Here is a 27510-nt window from a genome sequence, read left to right on the forward strand (position 1 = left end):
GAAGCTCAAGTATAACTTTAATGATGGACCTGAGGATACAATGAAGACCATAATGTTGCAATAACATGGAGGCGCATGGTACCTAACAGTCCAACATACTGAATTATACTCCACCTACTGTAGCATTGTAACTTGAGCCATAGTGTCACAAACACCACGAGGGGAAAATGACATACTGTATGATAAAGAACATGTCTTCAGTTCTCTGAAAAACAATGCCGAAACCTCATCATGTTGTCCTCAGAGTCTGAGCTGGAGACAGAACTGTCCTCAGTGGATGCCTGATGGAACATGAATCAGCAATCTGAAAACATTAGCATTCATGGCTTACCAGTCACATGATAGTATACAATAGTACAGATGAAGCAATGCCGTAAATTCAGGTGTGCATTGACGGAGTAATTATTTGAAGCAGCTGTAGCATCGTCTATAATCCATGATGTGTGTTATAGTGGAGTCAGTCAGCAAGAGCACTCTGCTTCAGAGTCAATATTGGCTAGTGTGGCCTTTAACCCACTCACCTTACACCACATTAAATAATGCATTTAGGATTCAAATGAACTAAACAATCACCTGCAAATTATTATTTATTTTCAATATATCATTATAGGCCAGTTGAGTTGGGTATTGTGTGCAAACCTGAATTCATTTTTTTGTGAATTTGCCAATTATTAAATATAGCTCAAAATAAATCAAACAAGCTTATAGAATAGGTATTCATTTGTACCATAACTCAAGAAAGGCAGTTAATAGCTAAGATAAATCCAGCAAGGAAAGGAGGAAGACTACAATGGTCAGTGACATCATAAGGGTTGTGTTCTGAAGCAATTGCAGAAGATAGGAAAATTTAATCCATCTCATTTTTCCAGGAATGCAGAGAGCAGCTTTCAAAGGGAAACATTATACAACCATATCATTATGAATCCTCATTTAGCCTGTCAGGTCAGTCATGATTTCAACATATCCAGGTCAATTTCTTAATAAGCATATCCAGTAAACAAGTAATTAGCACATCCAGCTAATTATCATCCAGCAAATACCCAATTAGCACATCCTGCTGATATTCATTATATGCACACATAGTATCTTGTCCAGTGAATCACCATTTGGTAAAAACACTGCTTTAGAATTTACACTGAATCAGCACCTTGATTCAGGGAGAGCGGGGATGTGTTTACGTAGGCATGTGGGGTGGGGTTTAAAAGCCATAAGATTTGCAGTCATTGGCTGAGGGGAGCGTCAGTGTCAGCTTTTGGGCCCCACCTGCTCCCGCTTCTCTGACTCGCTGTCCAGGATGGGGCTGAGGCCACGGACCCCTGCGTACGGCCGGTGGGAAACCCCATTCATGACCGAAAGGCCCCCACTGTCTATCGGGCAGATGTAGTCTGCCAAATTATCTGGGCTCCTCTTCCTCAGGTGATTGAAGTGGGTCAAACCAAGCTTCTTGGGCTGAAATAATACAGGAAGACAAGAGATTAAGCTAGGGTCCCATGTACACAATACGTATATTGAACAATAACTACTGTGGATTATTTCTAAAACTCTCAATAACAGCATATTAGGCAGATTTCATTACATGTACACAGTATTCACAGCACATTATACAGTAATCATGGGCCTTCTTCCATGGACACACAGCAGTCGTACCCGGACTTTGGCGGCGGTAGTGAGGGGTGCATGGCCGGTGGCGTTGGCATACTCCCGTTTGTCCAGAGTGGCCTGCGTCCCCACCAGGGCAGTGAAGGCGGTGGCCAGGTGGCGGCGGAGCAGGGTCTTCTGAGGGGGGATGTTCAGCAGCATGGCCAGGGTCTCAGAGCTGAACCATGGTTCCAGAATCTAAAGTACAGGGGTAGAGGACAGGGCTGGAGCTCACTCAGGTAGGAACATTCTCCAGTCTTCTTCCAAAGTGTGTACCTGCAGATGACAGGGGGTGTGCAACTGCACACTTCAGAAAAGTTTGGGGAATTGGGACACATGCATGGTTCTGAGGTGCAGTCCACTCACAATGAGACCTCCATGTACCCCACTGCCCCGTAGGTTGGGTGCATACTCAGCCAGGTCCACTGCCCGAAGCCACTCCATCACACGATGGTTGGACCATTGGATCACTTCTGAAGGAGAGGGGTTCCTCTGACCAGGGGAGAGAGAAATGAGAGAGTTCCTCCACTGAGCAGTAAAATCTTATTAAACAAATATTAACTAATTTCTCATCCCTCATTCTAACTTTTCCTCTCGTCCATCTTGCAAACTTTTGCTTCTCCTCTCATTTCCCTCCTCAGGGTCCCTACCCTCTCACCTCCTCTCCAGGCCTGCGTCGGAGGCAGTAAGGGTTGAACTTGTTGACATGGAGGACGTGGATAGCACACTTTATACTGAGGTGATGGAGCTGACTGGTCACCTTCAGGAAAAGCAGGTCATTCTGGGAAACAGTTTAGATACTGTAGTTCAGTAGGAAAGCTAGGGCATATTCACTGTAGTTCAGTAGGAAAGCTAGGTCATATTCACTGTATGGGAACACTTTTATACTAATTGTATATTAAATGGTGATGATATCACATGAGCACGTAAACAGGATTCACTTTCAAAAATCTCATTGTTTAGCTTTACCACGGTGAGATACTGGAGCATCCTGCCATCCACTCGCCCCTCGTGGAACTGGTCCTTGTACTGAGGAAGGCCTATGTCATCCAACCATCCTGCATGTGACCAATCAGAGCTAACCATTTAACTTCCTTTTGAACAAGGAACATTTTCCAGCAAAATATCCTACAGACAATGCAGTTGACTCATTGTGCACCTCAAATACCACACTTCTGGCAATGTCTGAAAATAGTATATTTTAATAGTACAGTTTAAGTTGTAGACATACGTGTAACCCAAATGTGGTCTAGTTCAGAGGACTTTTCCAGGGCTTTAGTACTGAACCCCCTTAGAGCCAGCTGTAGTTTCTTCCTGTGTAGCGGGTGTTTGATACCCATTTCCTGTGGACACAGAAACATTTACATTAAAATAAGGTTCCCAAACACATGCAAGGTTTTACTGTGGTTTCCCAAAGCCAATCAATGACTGTTTCTAACTTCAGAACATGATCCTGACATGTTCTCCAGAGAGTATTATGACAATGGACTGTCCATATGGAATCCTGCTGAGACTGAAAAGTTCTGAGTGACTGACTTGACCTACTTGCTACCCTGAGGCTGTCCTAATATAGGCACCATAGAAGCAACTATTTTGTATGTTTTTAAGTTCATCATGGTAGAAACCCTCTCGCCCTCAATGACCTTCTCAAAGTCCTGTGGCCTTGCGGACAGGAGCGTCTGTCCGTTGTCGACCCACTGCCGGGTCAGGTTGACGTACTGGCCCAGACCATAGTCCTCCAGCCAACCACACACCTGCTCCCTGGTCCACTGGCTGAATGGTGTGTTCATATCCCTGATAGACAGAATGAACTATATTAAGAATTTGTGAGAGCGAGAGAGAATACTGATGGAAAACCTTGTTTTGCATCGGTCTACTTGTATTGTATTGTATTGTATTGTATTGTATTGTATTGTATTTGGCCAACTCAACATCTATACTATGTTAACAGTATACCCTATATTGAAACAGGTGCAGTAGCAAACATATGTTACTCATTTCAGTAAAGTAGGCATATGTCACAAGTCAATACTATACTGGAGACATTTTTTAATTAAAATGATTAAAAATAAACTTTTTTTGCAGAAATGTATTCTGGAACATGTGAACTTTCATGTTCCTTTAAAAACAAACTTGTATGCCATCTGTAAATGAAAATTGATTTTGTTAAATCATGAGCCTAGTTGGTTTAACCATGGAAAAACAGTAAAGGGGGATAACTAGTCAGTTGTACAACTGAAATCTGTTTTCTGCATTTAACCCAACCACTGAATGAGAGGTGCAGAGGGCTGCCTTAAATCGACATCAACACATTCAGCGCATCGGGATTTTTAAATTGTCAGCTCGGGGATTCGATCCAGCAACCTTTTGGTTACTGGCCCAAAGTTCTAAAGTGGCATTTAGTGAAAGATTTACAAAGAACTGCAGTGTTGCTAAGGATCTTCACTTTCTGGGAGGACAGTGTTTTGAAATCAGTGGAATGCCTAGCCATGGAGAAAAAGGCTTTTGGCAGAGATAATGGTTGGGCTGGACATGGCGAGAGAGGAGTTTGGATTGGTCTGCCATGTAGCATGCTTCTGTCTATAACATGAGCTGCTAAGTATGTTAAGATAATACTTTCTAAAGTGGCATTTAGTGAAAGATTTCACAAAGAACTGCAGTGTTGCTAAGGATCTTCACTTTCTGGGAGGACAGTGTTTTGAAATCAGTGGAATGCCTGGTGGCACCCTTTATTTGGATAGTCCGGAATTTTTATCTGTAGATGCTCTACATATGGGCATACTATCAACAAGCCATCTGTTGATAAGCAACTGTTTGATACTGTAAGGTTAATAATAAGGTTTAGGGTAGGGGTTAAGGTTAGTAGAAATCTGTAGATGCTCCAAATTAAGTGTTACTACATTTTTTTTGTTCATGCCAATAATCTACTGGGGAATTATGTGGTGTCAAGGAGTCATCCCCCAAACCCAGTCTTACCGAACAGAGCTGCCAGACTCAGGGGTCCGGGTCAATCTTGGCCCCGCTGTGGCACGCAGCCCCCCTCTCCTAAACTGGTTTGGTTCCAGGTCCTCCCCCTGCAGACCCCCTGACTGGGTCCGCCTGATTCTGGAAGAGAGGACAGTATTTGATTTCATAGACATACTGTAGATCATATACATGACTTGGGTGTCATTCACATCCCAAAGCTTGCAATTTTAGGTGAGGTACATATGCCTAATTTACTGTATATATAAATATTTTATTACAAAAATATACCCACTCACTTTCCCCAGAGTTTTCTGATACTGTTATTGTTCTTCAGGTGCTCTGGAGAGCCAATAGTCTGTTGACCTGACTCTGCCCCTGATGACTGGGGTGAAAGGTCAGAGGATGAGGTGTCGTCCATTTTCTGTGTCTTTCCTGTAAGAAGGGGGGAAAGAACAAAAATATAATTTATTTTCTAGTTGTTTCAATCGGACGTTTAAATCTGTGCGAAGGTTCTGGTTTAGCTTTCATTAGAGTTGCTTTTGAAAATGAAAGAAATCAACTTGTTCAAAAAAGTAATTTCTTTCCAGGCCCGCAACACAAATAGCTGATGTTATCTTTGTGCAAGTATGTTTCATACAGGCGGGGAACCTTCAGTCTTAATGATTGAATTCTGTTTATTGCCAATAGCCTGTGGAGAGATGAGTAGCACAAACATGTTAATTAACTCATAGCTAGTGTCATGGACACTCTTACGTGTACATATCCCTGAAAGATAAGACACATGAATGTATTGGAAATTCCAAGTTGTATGCAGTCAACTTAAACGGAACTGACACACACACACTTACCCTACCAGACATGTCACCAGGGGTCTTTTCACAGTCCCCAGGTCCAGAACAAATTCAAGGAAACATACAGTATTATACAGAGCCATGAGTGCATGGAACTCCATTCCATCTTATATAGTGCATGTGAACAGCAAACCTGGTTTTAAAAAAGAACAAGTAAAGCAACACCTCACAGCATAATGTCTCTCCCCCATATGACCATCTTGTGTGTATGTAGTGACATGTATGTGTAACTGATTGATGATCACACACACTTAAAAGCGTTAACATGTTTTATATGTCAATTGTAAAGTATTTTGTCTAATGTCTTTTTAGTTGTGTGTGTCAGACCCCAGTAAGACTCACTGATAGGCCCACCAGGGGATTGGTAGCGCTTTGCTTTCTCATGTTTGTATTGGAGGCCTTTGGCTCAAACCAACCACCCAACAGGAGTGAGAGCACATAGAAAGGCGCTCCAGCTGCTGGGCCTGTGCCTGTTTATGTGCACAGCACAAAATCCCACCACTGCATCCATAATATGGCACCATTTAAAGCCGGGAGGCCAAAATAGATTCATTTTGTGGGAGGATCATACACTCATGGGCTTGATTTGCCACTCCAAAGCCCAGGGTGGAGTTGGGGTGAGTGTGGTCCGTGAGAGAGGGTGGGGTTGTGTGGACCTTGATCATTTAGAAAGAGAAGGTGGATTGAGGTAAGCGACCTTTGCTCCGGCTGGGACCTCTCCGTTATTAGCTTTGATCACAGTGCCACTAGCCACTGATCAGAGACCTGTGTATGTGCCCTGTCTCAAAAGGAGGACCAGGGCTTGGTCTGATCTACCAGGGGCTTTGTGCTCTGTGGTGTAGAAGGGGCCAGAACTAAGCACATATGTTTTCTCAGAGCAGGTCTGTCCACCATATAAACACAAGACACATGGAAACCTATAGTATATTCTGAGGTGAAGGTGTCTGAAGCACCTATGGACAGTGTAGGGGTGGGGTAGTGCTTCTTCAGACTTACTTGAGTCTCCGTCTTCACTCCCCTCTAGAGACCTCTGGCTCGGTGTCTCACTGCACTCTCCGTTATGCTCTGGTAGGGAGGACTTCACCGGCAAGGTCTGGCACCTGTTATCTACAGGCCCATTCTGGAGAACAAACAGTTAAATTAAACAATTAGACCAATAGAATGTTTCATTTTACTTTAAATTCATAGATTTTTCTGTAAAATTCTGATTGACAAGACAAAACAATGTGGTCAGAAGTGTGACCCAAACACAAAGGGAACAGTAACGGTTAGATATGAAAGTGAAGAGTTTTGTTCACAGTTATAATACCGCAGTAGACACTTCAGCCTCTACAGGCATCACCACTACATGCTAGAGGTAGGAAAGGTGAAGAACAGTCATTAGATGACAAGGAGTCAGTGCTGTGATACAGATTGGGGAGACAAGTAATGCCCTTTCTAGTCAGATTTTCCTACTCTGGTCAGTAAATGTTAACAGGTGAAAATGTCTCCACTACCTTCGGTGAAGATCCATTCTGTAGGTTGTCCATACTGCTTGATAAAAGTCGGGGATGCGTCCTGATAAAAATACATTATCATCTGATCATTCCCAATGAAAAATATTGATTAGTGCAGTCAATTGTGCCCTTGTGTGTGCAGTCCCTTGTGTGTGTAGTCCCTTGTGTGTGCAGTCCCGTAAAAGGTGTTTCATTCCCCAGAGTCTCACCAGAGTTCTCTCCCCTTCTGGGTTGGCAGGTTGGACACAAGCTGGGGGGACGAACCGCTGAAGGACATCTGGACCAGAGTAGAGATGGAGATAAAGACAGGGAACAAGGAATATGACTGTAGCGCCACAGCCTCTAGTTCAATAGAAGACTTGTGGGAAAATGAGACTTCTGAACCATATTGGGCAGGATCAATCATGTTTTAATCCAAAGGCACTCTCGACCTTCATATTATGCTGATACTGAAAACTGGAGTAATTGTCAGTGTATGCTTGGGGCTGAGAGAACAATGTGTTCCCCCATCTGAACATTCCCCTTCCTCTGACCCACCTCAGTCTTTGTGTTCTCAGGGAGTGCACTGGGAGGAACTGTCCTCATCACCACTCCATGCTCCTCTTCTTCGCTGCTGCTCGACGGAGTCCTCTCATTGGATGCTGAGAGGATTGTAGGTGGAGCTATCAAATAAAGTGTCATTGCTTTATACCATCATGAGTAATGGAAATGTTCTGCTTTATTATACATTTGAATGTAAGGAATGTTTTACCCTTTCAGTGGCTTTTAAGAAATAAAATAAAAATCAATAACTAGAGTATGGGAAAGTTGTTACCTTGTCTTGGGGTCACAACATCTCTGAACTGTCTGCACTGGACTAAGAGCAGTGTGAGCTCCTCAATATGCCGGTCCTGTAACAGGGAGATTAATCCATACAGTACCTTTCAAAAAGTATTCAGAGTATTTCTTCTCATTGTGTACTAGAAAGTGGTATTAAAATTGAATTGTCAATCTACACAAAACACCAAAGTGGGGAAAAAAAATGTAATAACTCAAATATTCAGCTCCAAGAGTCAAAACATGTTAGAAACACCTTTGGCATCAATTACAGCCATAAGTCTTCTTGGGTAAGTCTAAGTGCTTTGCACAGCTGGATTGTGCAATATTTGGCTATTCTTTTTAAAATAACGATTGTCACATCCTGTTTAACATGAAACGAGGAAGAGCTCGGTTGTGTTTTGAAATGTTTCCTGGTAGCTAGCTAACTTTTTAGTTTGGATCCCGCGACACAGTTGGCATCAGTTGCTGGGACTGCTAGTCTCTGTCCAGTGATCTTGCCAACTATGGCCAGGTCTGAGGAGCCATTTACCTAGCGGGGTTGAGGGCAGACCGCGAAGCGGTTAGCCATTGTGGCTGGGACCGCAGATCGTCCCGAGTTTGTGGCCGTCTAGATCCCTGCTGTTAGGTTCAATCGTCCATGACCTGCCCTGTCTGGATCTGCGAAGAGAAACAGCGTAACCTGTGTTGCTAGCTACCATGACAAAGTTCTACAAGCAGTTGTTACAAGAAAATAGTGTTTTGTGTTTTGTCAAAATATGGGTGGATTCAAGTAACTGAAGAACAGTTTGCAGTTCTCACAGTCAGCACGATGAGTAGAAACAGAATGGTAAGATGAAAGTCATTGAGAGAGAGGAAGGGTCGGGACAAGTCTCTGAATGTCCTTGAGCGGCCCAGCCGAACTCGGACTTGAACCCGATCGAACATCTTTGGAGACTTGAAAATAGTTGTGCATCGACGCTCCACATACAACCTGAGAGATTGAGAGGATCTGCAGTGAAGAATGGGAGAAGAGGCCCAAATACAGTTGTGCCAAGCATGTAGCGTCATACCCAAGAAGACTCAAAGCAATGTTTTTGCTTTGTCATTATGGGGTAGTGTGTGTAGATTGACGAGGTTAAAAACAAGCATTTTTAGAATAAGGCTGTAACGTAACAAATTGGGAAAAGGAGTCTGTATACTTTCCAAATGCACTGTATATTCAGTCATATCCCTGTAAGGCTTAAAGAGCTTACGTCAAATGTTATTGAAGTGTTGTGGTTGCAGGTTCACTTGGCAAATCTACAAAAACTTTATTTGGGGTGTTGCTATAGCCCACCAAGTGCTAACAGTCAGTATCTAAATGTGTAAAAAGATTGATAGTGTGATGTAAACAGAGGTCTACTTCATGGGGTCCTGAATATTGACTGGGATTCATCAAGCGGTCTGCTCAAGAGGAAGCTTCACTGTAACCAGTGTTTTTAATCTGGTTCAAGTTAATCAACCTACGAGGGTGTTTAAAAACAGAGGAACAAGATCCACATGTATCGATTACATTGTTAAATACTGTAGAACTTTCTTTTAAAGCTGTGTCCGCACCCATTGGATGCAGGGATCACACTATAGTGGCTATAGTCAGGACAGACAACTTTTCAAAAGCTAATCCTAAAATAGTGTATAAGAGATCATACAAAATATTTTGCTATGACTCTTACGTGGATGTTACATATTTGTCTGATGTGATTAATGAAAAGGCGCAACCAAACATTGCACTTGATGAATTTATGAAATTGCTTCTTCCAATTATTGATAAACATGCACCTTTTAAGAAAACAGACTTCTAACTGTTAAGGCTCCATGGATTGACGAGGAACTTAAACTGTATGTTTGAAAGAGATAGGGCAAAAGGAGTGGCCAATAAGTCGTCTACGAGGCTGACTGGCTCACGTACTGCAAATTGTGACTAACCTCAAAAAGAAACTGCGTTATGAAGCCAAGATCAATTATATAAAATGGAAAAACTCAGATGGCTTATTCAAAGCCAATTAATGTTGGCAATTATTTTAATGACTTTATTGGCAAAGTGGGCAAACTTTGGCAGGAAATGCCAAACAGTGAGCCATCGTATTCATGTATAAATCTTTTTTTTATTTGTATTAATTTTGTAAAGTTTGTGTGGGAGAGGTGGAAAAATTGTTACCAATCAATGACAAACCTCCTGGCATTGACAACTTCGATGGAAAGCTACTGAGGACTCTAGCCACTTCAAAGCGATCAGGTCAACTGTGCCTAGAGGAAAGTCTTTGTCCTCAGGCTTGGAGGGAAGCCAAAGTACACTGCTCAAAAAAATAAAGGGAACACTAAAATAACACATCCTAGATCTGAATGAATGAAATATTTTTATTAAATACTTTCTTTACATAGTTGAATGTGCTGACAACAAAATCACAGAAATTGTCAATGGAAATCAAATTTATCAACCCATAGAGGTCTGGATTTGGAGTCACACTCAAAATGAAAGTGGAAAAACCACACTACAGGCTGATCCAAATTTTATGTAATGTCCTTAAAACAAGTCAAAATGAGGCTCAGTAGTGTGTGTGTGGCCTCCACGTGCCTGTATGACCTCCCTACAACGCCTGGGCATGCTCCTGAGGTGGCGGATGGTCTCCTGAGGGATCTCCTCCCAGACCTGGACTAAAGCATCCGCCAAATCCTGGACAGTCTGTGGTGCAACGTGGCGTTGGTGGATGGAGCAAGACATGATGTCCCAGATGTGCTCAATTGGATTCAGGTCTGGGGAACGGGCGGGCCAGTCCATAGCATCAATGCCTTCCTCTTGCAGGAACTGCTGACACACTCTGGCCACACAAGGTCTAGCATAGTCTTGCATTAAGAGGAACCCAGGGCCAACCGCACCAGCATATGGTCTCACAAGGGGTCTGAGGATCTCATCTCGGTACCTAGGTTGTTGCCCTCCTCCACGTCTCCTGATGTACTGGCCTGTCTCCTGGTAGCGCCTCCATGCTCTGGACACTACGGTGACAGACACAGCAAACCTTCTTGCCACAGCTCGCATTGATGTGCCATCCTGGATGAGCTGCACTACCTGAGCCACTTGTGTGGGTTGTAGACTCCGTCTCATGCTACCACTAGAGTGAAAGCACCGGCAGCATTCAAAAGTGACCAAAACATTAGCCAGGAAGCATAGGAACTGAGAAGTGGTCTGTGGTCACCACCTGCAGAACCACTCCTTTATTGGGGGTGTCTTGCTAATTGCCTATAATTTCCACCTGTTGTCTATTCCATTTGCACAACAGCATGTGAAATGTATTGTCAGTGTTACTTCCTAAGTGGACAGTTTGATTTCACAGAAGTGTGATTGACTTGGAGTTACATTTTGTTTAAGTGTTCCCTTTATTTTTTTGAGCAGTGTATTTCCACTACCCAAGAGTGGTAAAGCAGCCTTTACTAGTCCTAATAGCACACCTATAAGCTTGCTGCCAGCTCTTAGCAAATGGTTGGAGAAAAAAAAAAAGTGGACCAAATACAATGCTATTTCTCTAAACAAATGAAGACTTAACAATCAACATATACTGACAAATTACTGATGATTAGTTGAAAGAAATTGATAAGAATATTGTAGGAGCTGTACTGTTCAGTATAGCCTTTGATATTGACCATAACCAGTTGAGAAATATTAGGATTTTTCAATCTCAGCTCTGAATCCATGACATGGCAAACTATTTGAACTCAGAAAAGCTACCATTAAAAAAACTCTACATTTGACAAAGTGTGGTGTACTACAGGGCAGATCTCTAGGCACTCTACTCTTTTTACCAATGAACTGCCACTACACCAAGTGTCCATGTATGCTTATGATTCAACCATATATGCATCAGAAATCACAGCTAATGAAGTCAATGATCCCGTTAACAGAGTTGGTCTGTTTTGAAAAGGGTGGTCTGTAATAAACTGGTCCTGAACAGCTAGAACTAAACACATTTATTTTTGTTCCAAAAACAATCACCAATGGCCTCATGGTAATATCGCTGAGCAGTGTCATTCCTGTCCTGCAGCTCAGTAGGACTGATGTGTCTGGGTGGTTTAATAATCAACCATATCATGCTTGAAAGACTTTCATTGTCAGATTGGTTGTTGCCCATCACTACCCTGAGGCTTTTTGTTCTTGAAATTCGACACTTGATTGTGGGACCTTAAATGTGTGTATGGGGGACAGAGAACGCATTAGGGGTTGACTGGATTTTTGAATGACTTATTTCAGTGCGAGTCCAGGTAATTTGTGATATGTTAAGCCATATTTTACTCCTGAACTAATTTAGGCTTAGCTAAACAAAAGGGGATGAATACTTATGCAAGTCTTATGTTTATGCTAACGTTTTTTTTTTCACTCTAGATTGACAATTTTAATCCCACTAAAAACAAACATTGAAATAATCCAAAGGGTCTGAAAACTTTAGCAAGGCACTGTAATTGGCTTTCTCCATATGCTTTTAACATAAGAGTTGAGAAATGTGTGACATGGGCACAGCTGGAAATCAGTAGTGGTAACGGAGTGCGTGCATGTGTTTTGAAGTGGTGCCGTGCCCCTGGCCTGGTCTAGTTTCTCTTAATGGACCAAACTCCAAAATTAGGTCTGGCATATCCAAGACTCATTAATTGTGGCTTTGCCTAAAACGGATGGCTGCGGAGAGAGCGAGAACGCATGAGGCCTATTTGTTCAAAGATTCCACCCGTGGGTGCAACTAAGAGTACAAAATCTCTGTGCTGTAAACTGCGGTGCTACGGATGGGTGGTTACGTACGCCATCAGCCTTCCAGCAGCTCCTGCCACTCAAACAGTGATGGTCGTGCTGTGTGTGCCTACATTGCTTAATGTATACAACGGCACCCAACTGTATACACTGTACAAAGCAATGGAATCAGTCAGTTCAATGTTTTATTTTGTGACATATAGCAAATGATCTCACTACTGGACCAAGAGAGACAAACACACATTAGTAGTAACCTTTGACAGACACCTACTCACCTTTTCATCATTGGCAACCAGCAGCGTCTCCATCCCAGTCTTTAACCTTTGGAGCTCCTGGTCTGTAGAAAGGAGTCATACTGTAGTTGCCATCATGTACGCAGTACCATAATATGACAACGTATTTGCAATCTTTCATTTTCTACCCCATTTATGCATAAAGTTTTGTAAAATCGATGGAGCAGAGCTTTTCTCAGATGGAAAACATCTCACCTAGCCAGGGAAAAAGCAACCATATGAGCTAGGGGTCCATACAATAAAGCAGAACTTAAGTAGAGAAAGTTGACAGGCAGCCATAGGCAATGGAAAAGATTTCTGAAAATGAAACTTACTCAATTAACCATACTTCTAGTAGCAAGATGACATCAAGGTTGTTACTGGACACCAGTTGGCTGACATTCACAGATCAAGAGTCCCTTCCCAGTGGAAATTCTGTATTCTGATCAGGGATTCAATAATCTACTCAGCTGAAGAACATGAGCTCATAAAATGTTACCAGACCGAGGAAGCCAAGATCCATTCCTGGGTTTGATTTTCTTGGAGCCCCACAACAGGGTATGAACGAGTGAATTCATGTAAGGGACAAGATGTTGAAGCAGTGTTTTAAAGTTGTTAAAATAGTGTTAAGGCTTGTGCTTATTGTTGAGCCTTCTCCTGTACATATCCTCCAACAGTGGAAATGCAAGGTGGAGAGAGAACCATTGTTAGCGCCACTCACCGGCACAGTCGCAGCATGTTATTGATCCATGACCGACAAAAACCTATTGGCTAGTCACCAACAAAGGACATACAACCCCTTCATTACAGAAAAACAAACCCTGAATACAGTTTTGAAGTGCTTACCTCTCTCGGAGGTCTCAGCGGACAGTGGTCTGGCCAGGAGCTGTGCGTGCAGGCTGTCTATCTCTGCATTCTTACTGAGCAGGAGCTGCTGGAGGTCTGATATCTGTGCCTGTGTGGGATAGGGGAACAGGGTAAGATCAGGAGCATGGAGAATAAGTTTATTGGTGGCGTAAACTGTTTCGCAGATGTAATAGTAGGTGCAGAAAAATGCACCTGAAGCAGATATTTACATGATTTGGCTTGTCCACCTTTCCGGAGCAGGCTATATGTTTTACATAGGGCACACTGATGTTCACAGTAACACAACATGACCATGTATAGCAAAAAAAATACATTTTAGGAAGGCTGAGCTACACTAGCAGTGATTGAAGTTAACGTCGAGATAAGGGGTGCTCTTTTAATTTTTGGATAAAAAAAACCATTCGTTTTAAACAAGATATTTTGTCACGAAAAGATCTGACTACGCATGTAATTGACAGCTTTGGAAAGAAAAAAAAACTGACGTTTCCAAAAGTGCAAAGATATTCTGTGAGTGCCCCAGAACTAATGCTACAGGTGAAACCAAGATGAGATTTCATACAGGAAATGGTCCAGATTTTGAATGCCCTGTGTTCCAATGTCTCCCTATATGGCTGTGAATGCACCAGGAATGAGCCTGCACTTTCTGTCGTTTCCAGAACGTGTCTGCAGCATTGTGATGTATTTGTAGGCATATCATTGGAAGATTGACCATAAGAGACTACATTTACCAGGTGTCCGCCTGGTGTCCTGTTGAAATTATTGCGTAATCTCCAGGTCCATGCGCGTTCCATTTTCTTCAGAAGAGAAACCAAACTGCCACGAATGATTTATCGTCGATAGATATGTGAAAAACACCTTGAGGATTGATTCTAAACAACGTTTGCCGATATTAAGGAGTTAATTTGGAAAAAAGTTTGCGTTGTAATGACTTAATTTTCGGGTTCTCTTACCCAAACGTGATGAACAAAACGAAGCGATTTGTCCTGCACAAATAATCTTTTTGGAAAAACTGAACATTTGCTATCTAACTGAGAGTCTCCTCATTGAAAACATCTGAAGTTCTTCAAAGGTAAATTTTATTTGAATGCTTTTCTTGTTTTTGTGAAAATGTTGCATGCTGAATGCTAAGGTTAAATGCTATGCTAGGCTATCAAGACTCTTACACAAATGCTTGTTTAGCTATGGTTCAAAAGCATATTTTGAAAATCTGAGATGACAGTTAACAAAAAAGGCTAAGCTTGAGAGCAAATATATTTATTTAATTTGCGATTTTCATGAATAGTTGACGTTGCGTTATGGTAATGAGCTTGAGGCTATAAATAGGATCCCGGATTGCTCGTCGCAACAGGTTAAAATGCAAAGTGCGAGCGAAAAGCAGATGGGGCAGATGAAGTGAGGGAAAGTTTAAAACATTTTTTTTTATAAATAGCGCAATGAAGTTCAAGGAGAAATTGAGGGGTAGAGAGAGCCAGCGAGGTATGGCAATGGGGTGTGTTAACCAAGGTATTGTAATACCGCCAAGAAACAAGGACCTAACCACCATTTAAATCCATTTCTACGAAGAAAATGGCCTCCAGATTTGTTCAGAAAATAGCCTTTTGTGAATGACTTGTCTGTAAATTACTTATCTAACTGGGAAGAAAAGCAGATTGGACATAGTTTAGGAAAGCTGTAGATAGCAGAGGAATCTGGGCACTACTAGTACAGTGTAGACATAACAGGAGATGAGGTAGGCTAACATGTTTAACCTTTGCTGCTTTGAGTCTCCTCTCATACTGGGACTTCTGGTCTTCAAGATGGTCTACTTTCTCCTTGAGAAGTCTGAGCTCTTGAAGTATGACCTGGGGACATTGATAAAAGGATGTCATTGTCACAAATGTACATCAACAGATAATGGATTGTTTAAATAGTCTGGAGACTATCAATTAGTCCATCAGTTCTATCTGCCAACTACTCAAAACACCACAGTGAAATGCCTCTTAAACGATGCAGTACAGTGCATGCAGCAACCCCCTTATCTACACAAGTCATGGGATAGCATTGGGTTTGGGTTTCATGAACTACACAAGTTGTGGTGAGGGGTTCCTTAGTGCAAGCATAGAGCTAAGTGTCAGAGCCTTGGGATCATTCCATACACAGGGATGGGACGTCTAGGGTCAAAGGTCATGCAGACATTCTCTGCCTACACTCCACAGCAGCACTGCTCCTCAGAAGTACTGGAGCTATTCTCCACGCCTGGGAATGGAATCACGTCAGGAGGCTCCTCCAGCCCACTGTCATGTACCTCCTCTGGGCTACCCTCACAGGCGAGCCCCTGGTCTGGGTTTTGGGCCTCCGTGGACCCAATGTCACTGGCCTCCTGTGGGCTGCTGTCAGCCTGGCCTGTTTTCTCCCAGATCCTGCAATTGATCTCCTGCTGAAACTTACACATCTGCTCCTGCAGCTCACTAATCAAGTTCACAATACTCTGACAAAGGGAAGAGAGAAATAAGGAAAATAAAACCCCAAAAAGAATGAAAAGGGAAAGATGTTGAACACCACGCACGATATACTACCTACATTTTCTACACCCATTTAGTTAATAAAGTAACAGATGGAATGTTTAAAGCCATGTAGTGATTTGGGTTGATATGTCTGAATGAACCACAATGAGAAATAAAGGGCTGTGAGATCTAAACACCCTCTGGGCCTGTGAAATAGTCTTGTCTAAATATGCTTTTGACCTACTGAAGTGAGAACAGGTACCTAATCTCACACGTGTGCGATACTGCCACACGAAAGGAACAGTCTAGTCCATTAGAGCAGGGCATGTTATCATACTTAGAGTGTAACAACCATAGAGCTATACCTGGACTGTGGAATTATCACATGGTGTCCAGTATAGAGGATATGACATATATGGAGAGCTGTCCACAGCTATATATACACCCATGAGCTTAGGGACTCCGCTCCACAGCAGGGAGGCCTAAAAAACGAGTGTCAGTGTGCGTGCGCATATTCACACACATACTATACGCTTGAATGGTCACACATGGCACATCAGAGGAATGTTCAAAACAGAGGTCTCATTCTCTCCAGTCAGCTGTCATAGGGAAGGCAGTGTGTACATGACCAGAGCATAAAGACTATTGCAACACATGTCCTTATATTACTAAGTGTACTGAATATCCTCTACATTACAAACCACAGGTATGGATCATTTCCTGTCTAAAGTGTTATGCTACCCGGGCTTGAAAGGGGTGGAGTTTCCTCATTTGGAAACCACCTGCCTCTGCAGCTCATACAATAGGCCAGTCATGATTTCATAAACATCAGGACTTTAGACTAAAACGTTACACTAAAAACTAAAACCTGTCACCGAATTAAAGCCTACTCACCCTCAGGTTTACCCAGTCAACCATCATGGCTTCACATAGTACTGGATGTGCTCTGGGGCACAAAGGCTCTTTGACAAGCCATGTTGACAGTAACTACATAACTATCAGGTTTTGCAGTAGTTCTGAGGAAAAATGTTAGACCTTACCTTCATGTGGTGATGGGTGTAGGTAACCCAAAATACCATATGGGCTTAAGCAAACACACATTTCAGGTTGAACTAAAACACAGAGCCATGACTCCATGAAGAGCAGTTTCATTCCTAGGTAGTCCAGGAAGAGGGTGGAGTACATTTCACTGTCTTTATCATATGTTTGTCAAAGTCAGCAGCATTGTTATATCTCCCAAAACATGATCAGGACTTGTACATGCACTCCTGTCATTTCCTGGCAAAGCTCACTTCACTAAATATAAGTATCACAAGGGATGTGAAACAAACCCCCTCAGGGAAGCTGAATTATTTCACTACTCTATAGATGTTTAAAAAATAAAATATAAAAAAACTAAAATCAGTCTTGCTACAGTACAGTACAGTGTGTCTCAGGGACTCAACTCTAACCGCCTCAGTCATACATAAATGTTTAGGATTACACTCATCACCCCTCATGTCTGTGTCCTTGCCTCTGCTTTATGCTTCCTTGCTACTCCATTAATCTGTATCTCCTCCATGTCCACCAGCTTCAGTTTCAGGTAGGACACCTCTCCCATCAGGTCCAACTTCTGACTCTCCAGTGACGTCCTGCTAAGGAGCTCCTGCCACCAGGGGAGACACTTGTTAACACCAATCATGCAAATGGAGAAAAAAAAAAAAGTAGTACAACCACACCAAGCCCAAACAGAACTTTTACACTGGACACTAAAGAAGCTACCGTCTAGCTCTGTTCAGTTCTCTCAAAGTCAGACACTGTTCACACGGCTAAATATACACAGCCTCTGGGCACTATTTTTACTGCCCCTCTCACAGGCAGACTTACACAAGTACACATCATGCAGAGGAGAGCGTGAAGAGCCCACAGAACCCTGCACAGTTGGCATACAACAACTAGAAATACTGTAGAGGCTCAGCACTTGCCTTCCTATTTAAATGATGATTGCTATCAATCTAACATGATGCTGATTAGGACCTTGCTTGGGCCACTAATTATCCCTCTTTATCAGAAAAACATTCTGCTTTGAATATCCCTATTTCACTCAACAGCTAACTAGGTTGATTTCAGGCAGGTGCAAAGTCTCAGAGGCTGCCCAATTCTGATTTTCTTTTCACTAATTGGTATTTTGACCAATCAGAGCAGCTCTGAAACAGTGCTGATGTGAAAAGATCTGATGTGATTGGTCAAAAGACCAATTAATGAAAAAAATATCAGAATTGGGCTGCCTGTGTAAACACAGCCTTAAAAAGGTCCAAAGAAAATATCTGAAGCACTGAGGCAGTCCAACCATGGGCATTTAAAAATGTAGCTTTTTTTTAAAAGAGAAAATGGTTTGTTTTCTAAGGTTTCTGGGAGAGTGCACATGGAAAATATTAGAGCTGTGTCACTAATAAGAGATTTGCGGCTCAGGTCCAACGCCTCATAATGACCACGTCTCAAGGAAAAAAACCCGGCCCTTCAGAACAACCCTGCCGTACAGAGTTAACCAGGGGTGTATTCATTATGGAAACTGTTTATCGTTTAACCTCTACGGGATTGGTGTCTTCCCTGTGGGACGGTTGAGCTAATGTGATTAGCAGAGGTTGTAAGTAACAAAAAAAATCCCAGGACATAGACATATCTGATATGGGCAGAAAGCTTAAATTCTTGTTTATCTAACTGCACTGGCCAATTTACATTAGCTATTACAGTGAAATAATACCATGCTATTGTTTGAGGAGAGTGCACAATTATGAACTTGAAAATGTATTAATAAACCAATTAGGCACATTTGGACAGTCTTCATACATCATTTTGAACAGATATGCAATGGTTCATTAGATCAGTCTAATACTTTGCACATACACTGCTGCCATCTAGTGGCCAAAATCTAAATTGTGCCTGGGCTAGAATAACAATGGCCTTTCTCTTGCATTTCATAGATGATGGTGCAAAACAATTTTTAAAAACTCATTTTTTTCTTTTACCAGATCTATATCTATTCTCCTACATTAATTTCACATTTCCACAAACTTCAAAGTATGGATATCCTTGCTTCAGGTCATGAGCTACAGGCAGTTAGATTTGGGCATGTCACTTTAGGTGAAAATTGTAAAGGGTCGGAACCTTGAATGGAAACAATCGGAGCAAATCAAAAGTGTATTTTGGACAAATGCTGGTAGGTCCCTCCCCATTTCATTTATTTTGCTTCTGTTTAATAAACTTTTTGCAACAGAATCGAAGTTTACAATGGCTAGCAAATGAAATGCATTGTTGGCATTTAATGACAGTCTAACAAATTTGACCTACTATACAGAATTTGTTCAGGGGAACTTTGGAGCATTTGAAAGCCTCTCCCTGGAATGATGATATACTGTAGCAAAAATGCTTACTAGTATACAAAGTTTGTCCTACCTCAGTTTCCAGTTTGTATGGACTGACGATAGTCCTTTTCATGCATGTTGCTGTCATGAAGTTATCTTAGCTTAGTTGTAAAGAGGATCCTTGATTCTGACTGAGATTCCATGTCTGCTCTGAGCTTGAACTCTACTGCACCTCACAGGAGTGGGAGACATGGACACCTCTACTGATGACAGATCTGTCTCTCTCACACTCACACACACCGGGGGGTTAGGGGTGTGACCGACTACGCTCCCGGTCCTGTGCACACATGCCCAGACAGACCAGCCTTAGAGCAGAGCACCACGACCAAACCTACAAGAGCAGACGGCCGCTGCACTCCAAGAATCAGTCCTGGATGGAAACAGACCACACTAAATATTTGGGTTGTCAGAGACTTTGGAGCCCGGCTAACTGGAATCCCAGGGAGGAATTTCCTCCTGGGAAGCTGGCCTCTCTAGGACGCAGTCTACCATGAGACTCAGCATGTCTAGACAGTCTGCTAGGAGACAGAGCATGTCTAAATCTAGTCTGCTAGTGGACTGAATATAAGACTATTGTATGAGGAGTATTTGTGCCATGGGTGTGTGCTAGTCTTAAAATACAAAGTAGTAGATGAAAGCTTTGGATGTCCCCTGCTCACACATGCATTATTTTAAAGCATTCTAGTCATACATAAAGCAAATGTCATCATGTCAGTCTAAGGGAGAAGGCATAATAGTTGTGCTGCTGTGATGCAGACTTTCAGATCCCAATTTGAATAGAAACGAGAAGATACAGAAGTGAACCTGATAATCACACAAATCGAGGAAGTTGATATCATGCTGAAGCCAGTCTAAACTGAGACTGTAAATAAGGTTGGTGTTCAAAGGTTTGTATGAATGGAAGAGGACCAGAGTGTGAGGTCCTTACCTGCTGCAGCATCTCTTCTGTAGAGTTGAGCTTGTGTTGGTGTTCCTCCAGAGAACTTTCCAGATCACTGATCTTTACTCCCTGAGCTTCCACCTGGTCCGTCAGAACGCTCACCTGTGTGTGTGTGTGTGTGTGTGTGTGTGTGTGTGTGTGTGTGTGTGTGTGTGTGTGTGTGTGTGTGTGTGTGTGTGTGTGTGGAATGGAGTAGAAACTTAGTCACACCAGTAGACAGCAATACTTCAACATTTCTGACCCCTTCTTTCAATGTTGTCAACCCTCTTGACCTCTGCTCATCCTTCATTCCCACACTCTCTTTCTCCCTCCCTGGCTCCATCCTTTACTCCTCCAGACCTGGGAAGTCATCTAACCCCACCATCCATATGCACTTTCTCAAAGTCATTCAAATCACCTCTCTTTGCCTGCCATCCATTTCAAAACATATCAGCTCCTTAATTGATATAGACTTAACACTGCCAAATTAAACAGTGCAAGTATTTCCAAAGCTGAATGAAGGACTCTTTGTCCTTCAGGAGTTTTTCTCAGTTCAGCCCATCAAGCCGGCTCTGCACTACTCATGATGTAGATAAAGCTGTTGAGAAAACAAACTAGCGAAAGAGCCAATCAGTTACAAAAGGCAGGGCTCAACCAGCCAATCAGATGGAGTTTAGTGGAGGAATGTGGTAGTGTGTACATGAGACCTATACACAACAACAAGACATCACATCTGCCAACAAACAGAGGTGTGTTGTAGCCAGCAAGTCTGGACCTGACTGCAGAAAAACCCTTACTCAACAGCCTTGAGAACTAGTGTACACACACACACACTTAAGAAGTACTGCCCTTGTACCTAACCCTTGTTGACAACAAAACAACACAGCAATGAAGGCCAACCACTGGATTAGCACCCCCCCTCTCATATATTTACGTATATATATATATATATATATATATATATATATCTTTCTCTCTACATCTCTCTCTCTGTATTTTTCTCTGCCACCCTATCTTTCAATCTCCTTCCCTCTTCCTCTCTCTTTTTCTCTCTTCCTCTCCCTCTCTTATGACTGATACATGATAGAGATACTACTGTTTATATTTTATAGAGGGCACCAAGGGGCCAATGGGGTGTAATGCATCCTCTTGTATTGCAGTAGGCTCAAATTCAACTCTCTCCGTCTCTCTCTCTCTTCCTCCCTCTCTTATGACTGATACATAAGGGGGCCAATGCAGTGTAATGTATCCTCTTGTATTGCAGTAGGCTCATATTCAACTCGGGGGATTCAACTTCAGCTGAATTTAAATAATTTCTGTAGGTGAAGGATATATCCATTAACACAACTCTTATTTTTTTATCCGTTATTTTACCAGGTAAGTTGACTGAGAACACATTCTCATTTGCAGCAACAATCTGGGGAATAGTTACAGGGGAGAGGAGGGGGATGAATGAGCCAATTGTAAACTGGGGATTATTAGCTGACCATGATGGTTTGAGGGCCAGATTGGGAGTTTAGCCAGGACACCGGGGTTAACACCCCCACTCTTACAATAAGTGCCATGGGATCTTTAATGACCTCAAAGAGTCAGGACACCCGTTTAACGTCCCATCCGAAAGACGGCACCCTACACAGGGCAGTGTCCCCAATCACTGCCCTGGGGCATTGGGATATTTTTTTTAGACCAGAGGAAAGAATGCCTCTTACTGGCCCTCCAACACCACTTCCAGCAGCATCAGGTCTCCCATCCAGGGACTGACCAGGACCAACCCTGCTTAGCTTCAGAAGCAAGCCAGCAGTGGTATGCAGGGTCGTATGCTGCTGGATATATGCTAATGTGCAGCGAAACACACTATTCTCTCCCATACAAACACACAAAAGCAAAACATACACATGCATGCACTGTTTATGCCATAAGGTAATCTTACCTGGAGGACAAGGAACTCTTTGTCTCCCTCTAAGCGTGTCAACCGTTCTTGGTTAGTCTCACCGTTCACAGGGGACCGCTGGTTTACCTACAGAGGAGTGGTCAGTTACTGGTCAATTTGTGGTCAATTTGTGGTCAGTTCACGAGTCATAGGAAAAAGAAGACAAAGTATGCATATAGCCATATATCTTTTGAACAATAGAATATGCAAATACATTCTCTCTTCAGCTATTTCAAGTGCTGCAAATAACACATTTTTGCCCAACATAAACATCCTGTAAACAAGTCCAAATAAGCAAGTCAGTTTGGTAAAAGAGAGAGAAAGAAACTTCGTATATAATCATCTATCAGGCCATTTTGTGTCCAAGTTAACCCCGTAACAACGAGGTCCAGATGGTACGAGCCAGCAAAGAGTTAATCACATCTCCCTAATGACAACAAGATGGTGAAGGAGAATTCAGGAATGGGCTGATCGTAACTGCATCCAGTCTAGTCCTATCAGGTCTATTTCAGGTGCGTCCTGTACTGTGCCCCCAGAGGAAGGACAAAGTCTGAAGTGAAAACACATGTTGCCCATCCATTCATCCATTCATCTATTCTCCTCAGGTACTATGACCTCTTGACCTGTCTGGTGTTTATCTTTCACACATTCCAGTATGCACTTCTCCTGACACATGTTTCCTGCCCCTAATTGGTGATTGGTCACTGGGACCTTGATTGCTGATTGGCCGCAGGGACTGTGAAACAGGTTAAGCCTGGTGCACAAGCTCACCATACCAGATCTGGTTCCCATTTAGTGACACGTTTAAATGTTTTCCTCCTATCCTAGATAACATCCATTCAGCCACAGACTCAGATTAGCCTACACATTCTTCACTGAAATTCAGTAAAAGTTCCTCAACAGATGGATTGACAGATTAGCCATATAGCTATTTGAACCATATGGAAATTAAATGTTCCTGTTATGGTACCATGTATGAATCGCCTGCAGAGTTATGGATACAGTTCCCTTATGGAAAAGCACATTTAGTCAATCTGTTTTCTCTGTGAGAGCTTCCCATGCCTGGAACCCACTGTCATCAGACACGCATAACTGCACCACCTATCCCACCTTCACAAAAAAAACGAAGAAATGGTTAAAGGCCAATCAGACTTGTGAACATAATCCCCAGCTGTGTATTGCTGCTTTCCATGTTGTCTGTAGCATGTGAGGTGTGGAAACACTTGCTTTTATGCATTTTGTTTTGTTGCTTTTGATGCTATTGTTCTATGTTGCTCTGCATGTGCTCACTGCTCATTGTTTGTCTGTATTGTAATTGTTTTAAGAACCTGCCCAGGGACTGTGGTTGAAAACTTTTACTGAATCGTTGATTAATGTGCACTGTCCCTGTAAAAATAAAAATGAACTAAACGTATATTAGTAAAATATTATATTATTCCTGTTCAGTAAAGAAACACAGGGAGAGTTGGGTCCCTTGTGGCTCAGTTGGTAGATGCCAGGTTTGGATTCCGATGGGGGACCAGTACGACCAAGATAATAAACAGGGTATGGAAATGTATGCTCTCACTACTGTAAGTAGATACGAACGTCTGCTTAATGACTACAATGTTCATGTAAATGAGAGTTCAAAGTGTTTTCCAGAAAGCTGGTTACCATGTTTTATTGAATGCTACCTGTTGCTTTTCAACAATTCCCAAGCTTTTCCCTATACCGGCCTTTTCTGTGAAGGTGTAGAAATTACAGACAACAGAACAGGTGAGTACTATGCTGCCCTACCAAGCAAAAAGGCAGTAACTGCTCATTTAGTTGAAAATTAGTTAATGTCATTTTTTGCTTCATTAAATACATGCTTAATCATGTGGACAAGTATCCTGCCTCTATTGTATTGTGTTATGGAGAAAATGGGGGTCATGTTAGTAGTAAATGCATAAAGTTACTGTGAAACCAAGGTAAATAAAAGCCATTTTTCTCAGTTTCACGCTATTAGCATTTACTGCCTTTTTGCTTTTTAGGACAGCATGACGCACAAATTTCCAGCTTACGGTCAAAACAGGTGAGTCTGTACTATCAATGTTGCCAACTGTGTTACAATGAGCAACTCCACAATACACGTCTTTCTCCATGTGCATCACCAGTATGCAAGGAATTTCACTGTCTGTGTACAATAACAAAAAACAGATTCCTCTATACAGATGTATAAGCAAGGTAAATGCATGAAAGTGAAACCTCAAAAAGCCTCTTACCTTTTTCAGCCAGGCAAAATGCTTATAACAATCGATGTTATACTCCATTCTGTTGGCCCATTGTAGCTTTGACTATTTCCTTCCTCAAACTCTACACTGCAATTTATCCCGGCAAGGCAGTGAGGCTCCACACACACACACAGAGAGAGACAGAGACAGAGACAGAGACAGAGAGAGAGAGAGAGAGAGAGAGAGAGAGAGAGAGAGAGATAGAAAAGAGAGTGATTAATAAAGTAGGGATCAGAAAGAAAGATACTACATCACTGTTAATCTCCCTGAAACCTTCTATCTTCTTCCCTCTCTCTTGCTGCAGAGAGACTGTAGTGGGGACCCTATGGTGTGCTGTGTCTGGTTCGGACCCTGGCTGTGTGGTTTGGAGCCCAGACAGAGGCAGGCTGAGAAGTGGCTAGTCTCTAATATCAGACTGCAGCTCTACGACTCAAGACCACGCCAGCTGGCTCCTCTCCCTCCCTTTCTTCTCCCTTTTCTCCTCCCCTCTCTCTCTCTTATTCTCTTTCTCTCTCTCTCGCTCTCTCTTACACACACACACACACACACACACACACACACACACACACACACACACACACACACACACACACACACACAGACACACACACACACAGACACACAGACACACAGACACACACACACTCTTTTTCTCTTGCTTTCTGTCTGTCTCTCTCTTTTTATGCCTCTCCCTCTCCGTCTCATACACAAACATTAGCACTTTTTTCTTTTTGGCTCTTCTCCCCCCCTCTCTCTCCCTGAAGTACCCGTCGATGTAGCTACTTTTGTGATCTCTCTAAAAGGGGCACGGGAGAGAGGGAGCAGTCTGCTACACATGCTTGTCACAGATGTGGTACAGACCAGGAATGGTAGGTAGACAGAGAGGGGGAGGAGGAGGAAGAGAATGAGGAGATTAAATAGGCATGAGGAGAAGGATGGAGGGTAGGTGAGGAGAAAGAAGGGGGAATAGGAAGTGTAGTTAGGTGGGAAGATTATTAGATGTCCCTTTCCTTACCCTGAATGTGCATAGTAAGTATGTGATAAAGTTTATGTGCAAATAAAATCAACATCAAAATGCAAGCAGGAAGGAGTGGATAAGGAGAAGAAAGAGGAGGAAGGGATGGAGGAGGGGAACTAACTGCTCCCAGTCTGAGCAGCAGCAGCTACCTCTGGATCTCATTACCAGTGGCAGATGAGAGACCCCTGCTCTGGCTCCTACTTCTGGGTGGAGAGTAGATGGGAGGGGGCATCCACCCCTGAATAAAGACCACCACCAAACAGACCTTATGCCTTCATGTACCCTATAAATACTGTACATGATCTATAGTTTTGTTCACCCAGAGATTTTGCCTCAAAGTGGAGATACAGCCATCAGAGCCTTAACGCTAGCTATCCCAGAGTCTAGCAATCCATTTTGACTTGTTTTGATTTTCTGAAATCGGATTACTATAAACTGTTCGGTGTTGAATATATTGTATGTGCCCGCTCCACAAACAGGCTGTCAGGATTGCTGAGTGAAAGTATTATGTGCTGATGAATGTCTCATGTAGGTTTGATGTCACTGAATACATCAACATACTGTGTGAAATAATTGAAAACATCCAACTGCTACCTAGCCAGACCACTAGAGGGCACACTCCCACTACAACGCTATCTTCTACAGTGCCTGAATGCTGTCAGCTAAGAAAGTGTTCTCTATAGGGATATTGTAAAGACATTGTATGTTGTATTGACCGCCTCTATGAGTAAATGCAGTGTGTCAAAGTGCTGTGCTCTAATGGTCTTTTAAATTTTACACTAGTCAGCACAGATATATATTCATGATCTCATGTCACCTTAGTTGTAGCCCTATTCTGGGATTTGCTAGAATTTTCATTATTAGCATTATGCTAGCCTGTATTACCATCTCTATGGGTGATGTCACTGTTTTCTCAGTCTTAGAGCAGTCTGCTGGGGGTCATTAGCACTATGCTATCTTCATTATTAGCATTATGCTAGCCTGTATTACCATCTCTTTGGGTGATGTCACTGTTTTTCATTAGCATTATGCTAGCTATCTTCATTATTAGCATTATGCTAGCCTGTATTACCATCTCTATGGGTGATGTCACTGTTTTCTCAGTCTTAGAGCAGTCTGCTGGGGGTCATTAGCACTATGCTATCTTCATTATTAGAGCCGTGTGTCTTGTGCCCCTTACGGGAACCCCTTACGGGAAAGAGAGTGTGTGTGTAAAGAAAATATAAATCAAGCCTTACTGTTGCATTTGTCTTTCTTGCACCAATTTTGCTGACAGCTGCTTTACTGAGGAGCGTTTTTACATTCTATGACTATGACATGTGGTGTTATGGACCTTAGTTGAAGCAATTGTAAGTTGCTCTGGATAAGAGTGTCTGCGACCAATTGGGCCAGTGTCGTCCAATTGGGCCAGTGTCGTCCAATTGGGCCAGTGTCGTCCAATTGGGCCAGTGTCGTCCTAAATGTAAATGCAATAAAAATGATAGAGGATAAATGGAATAGATCAGGTGGGGGAAGAAGAGAGGCAGCTTCAAAGACAAGCAGAAAGGTTGATGTACAGTAGCCTACTGTCAAGGACCTCTAATCAAAACCTGCAGTTTCCCCCAGTAAATATGCTCTAGTTGTAACAAACTCAAACTCAATCCCAGTATCTCAAACTTCAAAATCATAAGAGGAACTTTCCTTTCCTCATTTAATGTAAAATCTAAAGTACACAATTTTTTAGATTATGCTTAGAAAGAACTGAACACATTGTAACATTCCTACTCTAAGTTAATCTATTTAAATCTCAATTAAACCTTCAACACATTATCAAATACCAGTCTAGAGAGAGCAGTAATTGCAAA

At 42.4% G+C, this 27510-nt stretch overlaps 1 protein-coding gene across 7 annotated transcripts; it reads right to left on the minus strand.

Annotated features, from left to right (window-relative positions):
* On the minus strand, positions 1 to 25120 carry LOC112263776 (liprin-beta-2). 7 transcript variants are annotated; one of them, XM_024440359.2, is made up of 21 exons: positions 24640 to 25119; positions 22397 to 22483; positions 20476 to 20589; positions 17657 to 17788; positions 15409 to 15501; positions 13640 to 13748; positions 12797 to 12858; positions 7767 to 7842; positions 7490 to 7593; positions 7162 to 7229; positions 6953 to 7013; positions 6453 to 6576; positions 4902 to 5037; positions 4615 to 4743; positions 3282 to 3432; positions 2870 to 2981; positions 2608 to 2696; positions 2297 to 2419; positions 2005 to 2130; positions 1648 to 1836; positions 1 to 1449 (listed from the first exon to the last, which is right to left on the minus strand). In XM_024440359.2, the coding sequence occupies exons 1-21, from the start codon at positions 24685 to 24687 to the stop codon at positions 1246 to 1248; spliced, it is 2337 nt and encodes a 778-aa protein (XP_024296127.2). In that variant the 5' UTR covers positions 24688 to 25119; the 3' UTR covers positions 1 to 1245. The 7 variants fall into 7 exon arrangements, with proteins under 7 accessions (XP_024296127.2, XP_024296126.2, XP_024296128.1 ...); XM_024440358.2 differs by having other exon boundaries at positions 7490 to 7614; positions 24640 to 25118; XM_024440360.2 differs by lacking the exons at positions 22397 to 22483; positions 24640 to 25119 and adding an exon at positions 20885 to 21039 and having other exon boundaries at positions 7490 to 7614.
* Positions 25121 to 27510: the final 2390 nt, after the last annotated feature.

This window comes from Oncorhynchus tshawytscha, unplaced genomic scaffold (assembly GCF_018296145.1).
Source record: "Oncorhynchus tshawytscha isolate Ot180627B unplaced genomic scaffold, Otsh_v2.0 Un_scaffold_4_pilon_pilon, whole genome shotgun sequence".
NCBI lineage: Eukaryota > Metazoa > Chordata > Actinopteri > Salmoniformes > Salmonidae > Oncorhynchus > Oncorhynchus tshawytscha.

Coding starts and splice junctions, on each gene's coding strand:
- LOC112263776 (XM_024440358.2), bottom strand. CDS start 24,687: ATGGAGTATAACATCGATTGTTATAAGCATTTTGCCTGGCTGAAAAAG. Junction 22,484..24,639: donor ATTTTGCCTGGCTGAAAAAG/GTAAGAGGCTTT, acceptor ACTCCTCTGTAG/GTAAACCAGCGGTCCCCTGT. Junction 3,433..4,614: donor GAGTCTGGCAGCTCTGTTCG/GTAAGACTGGGT, acceptor TCTGTCTATCAG/GGATATGAACACACCATTCA.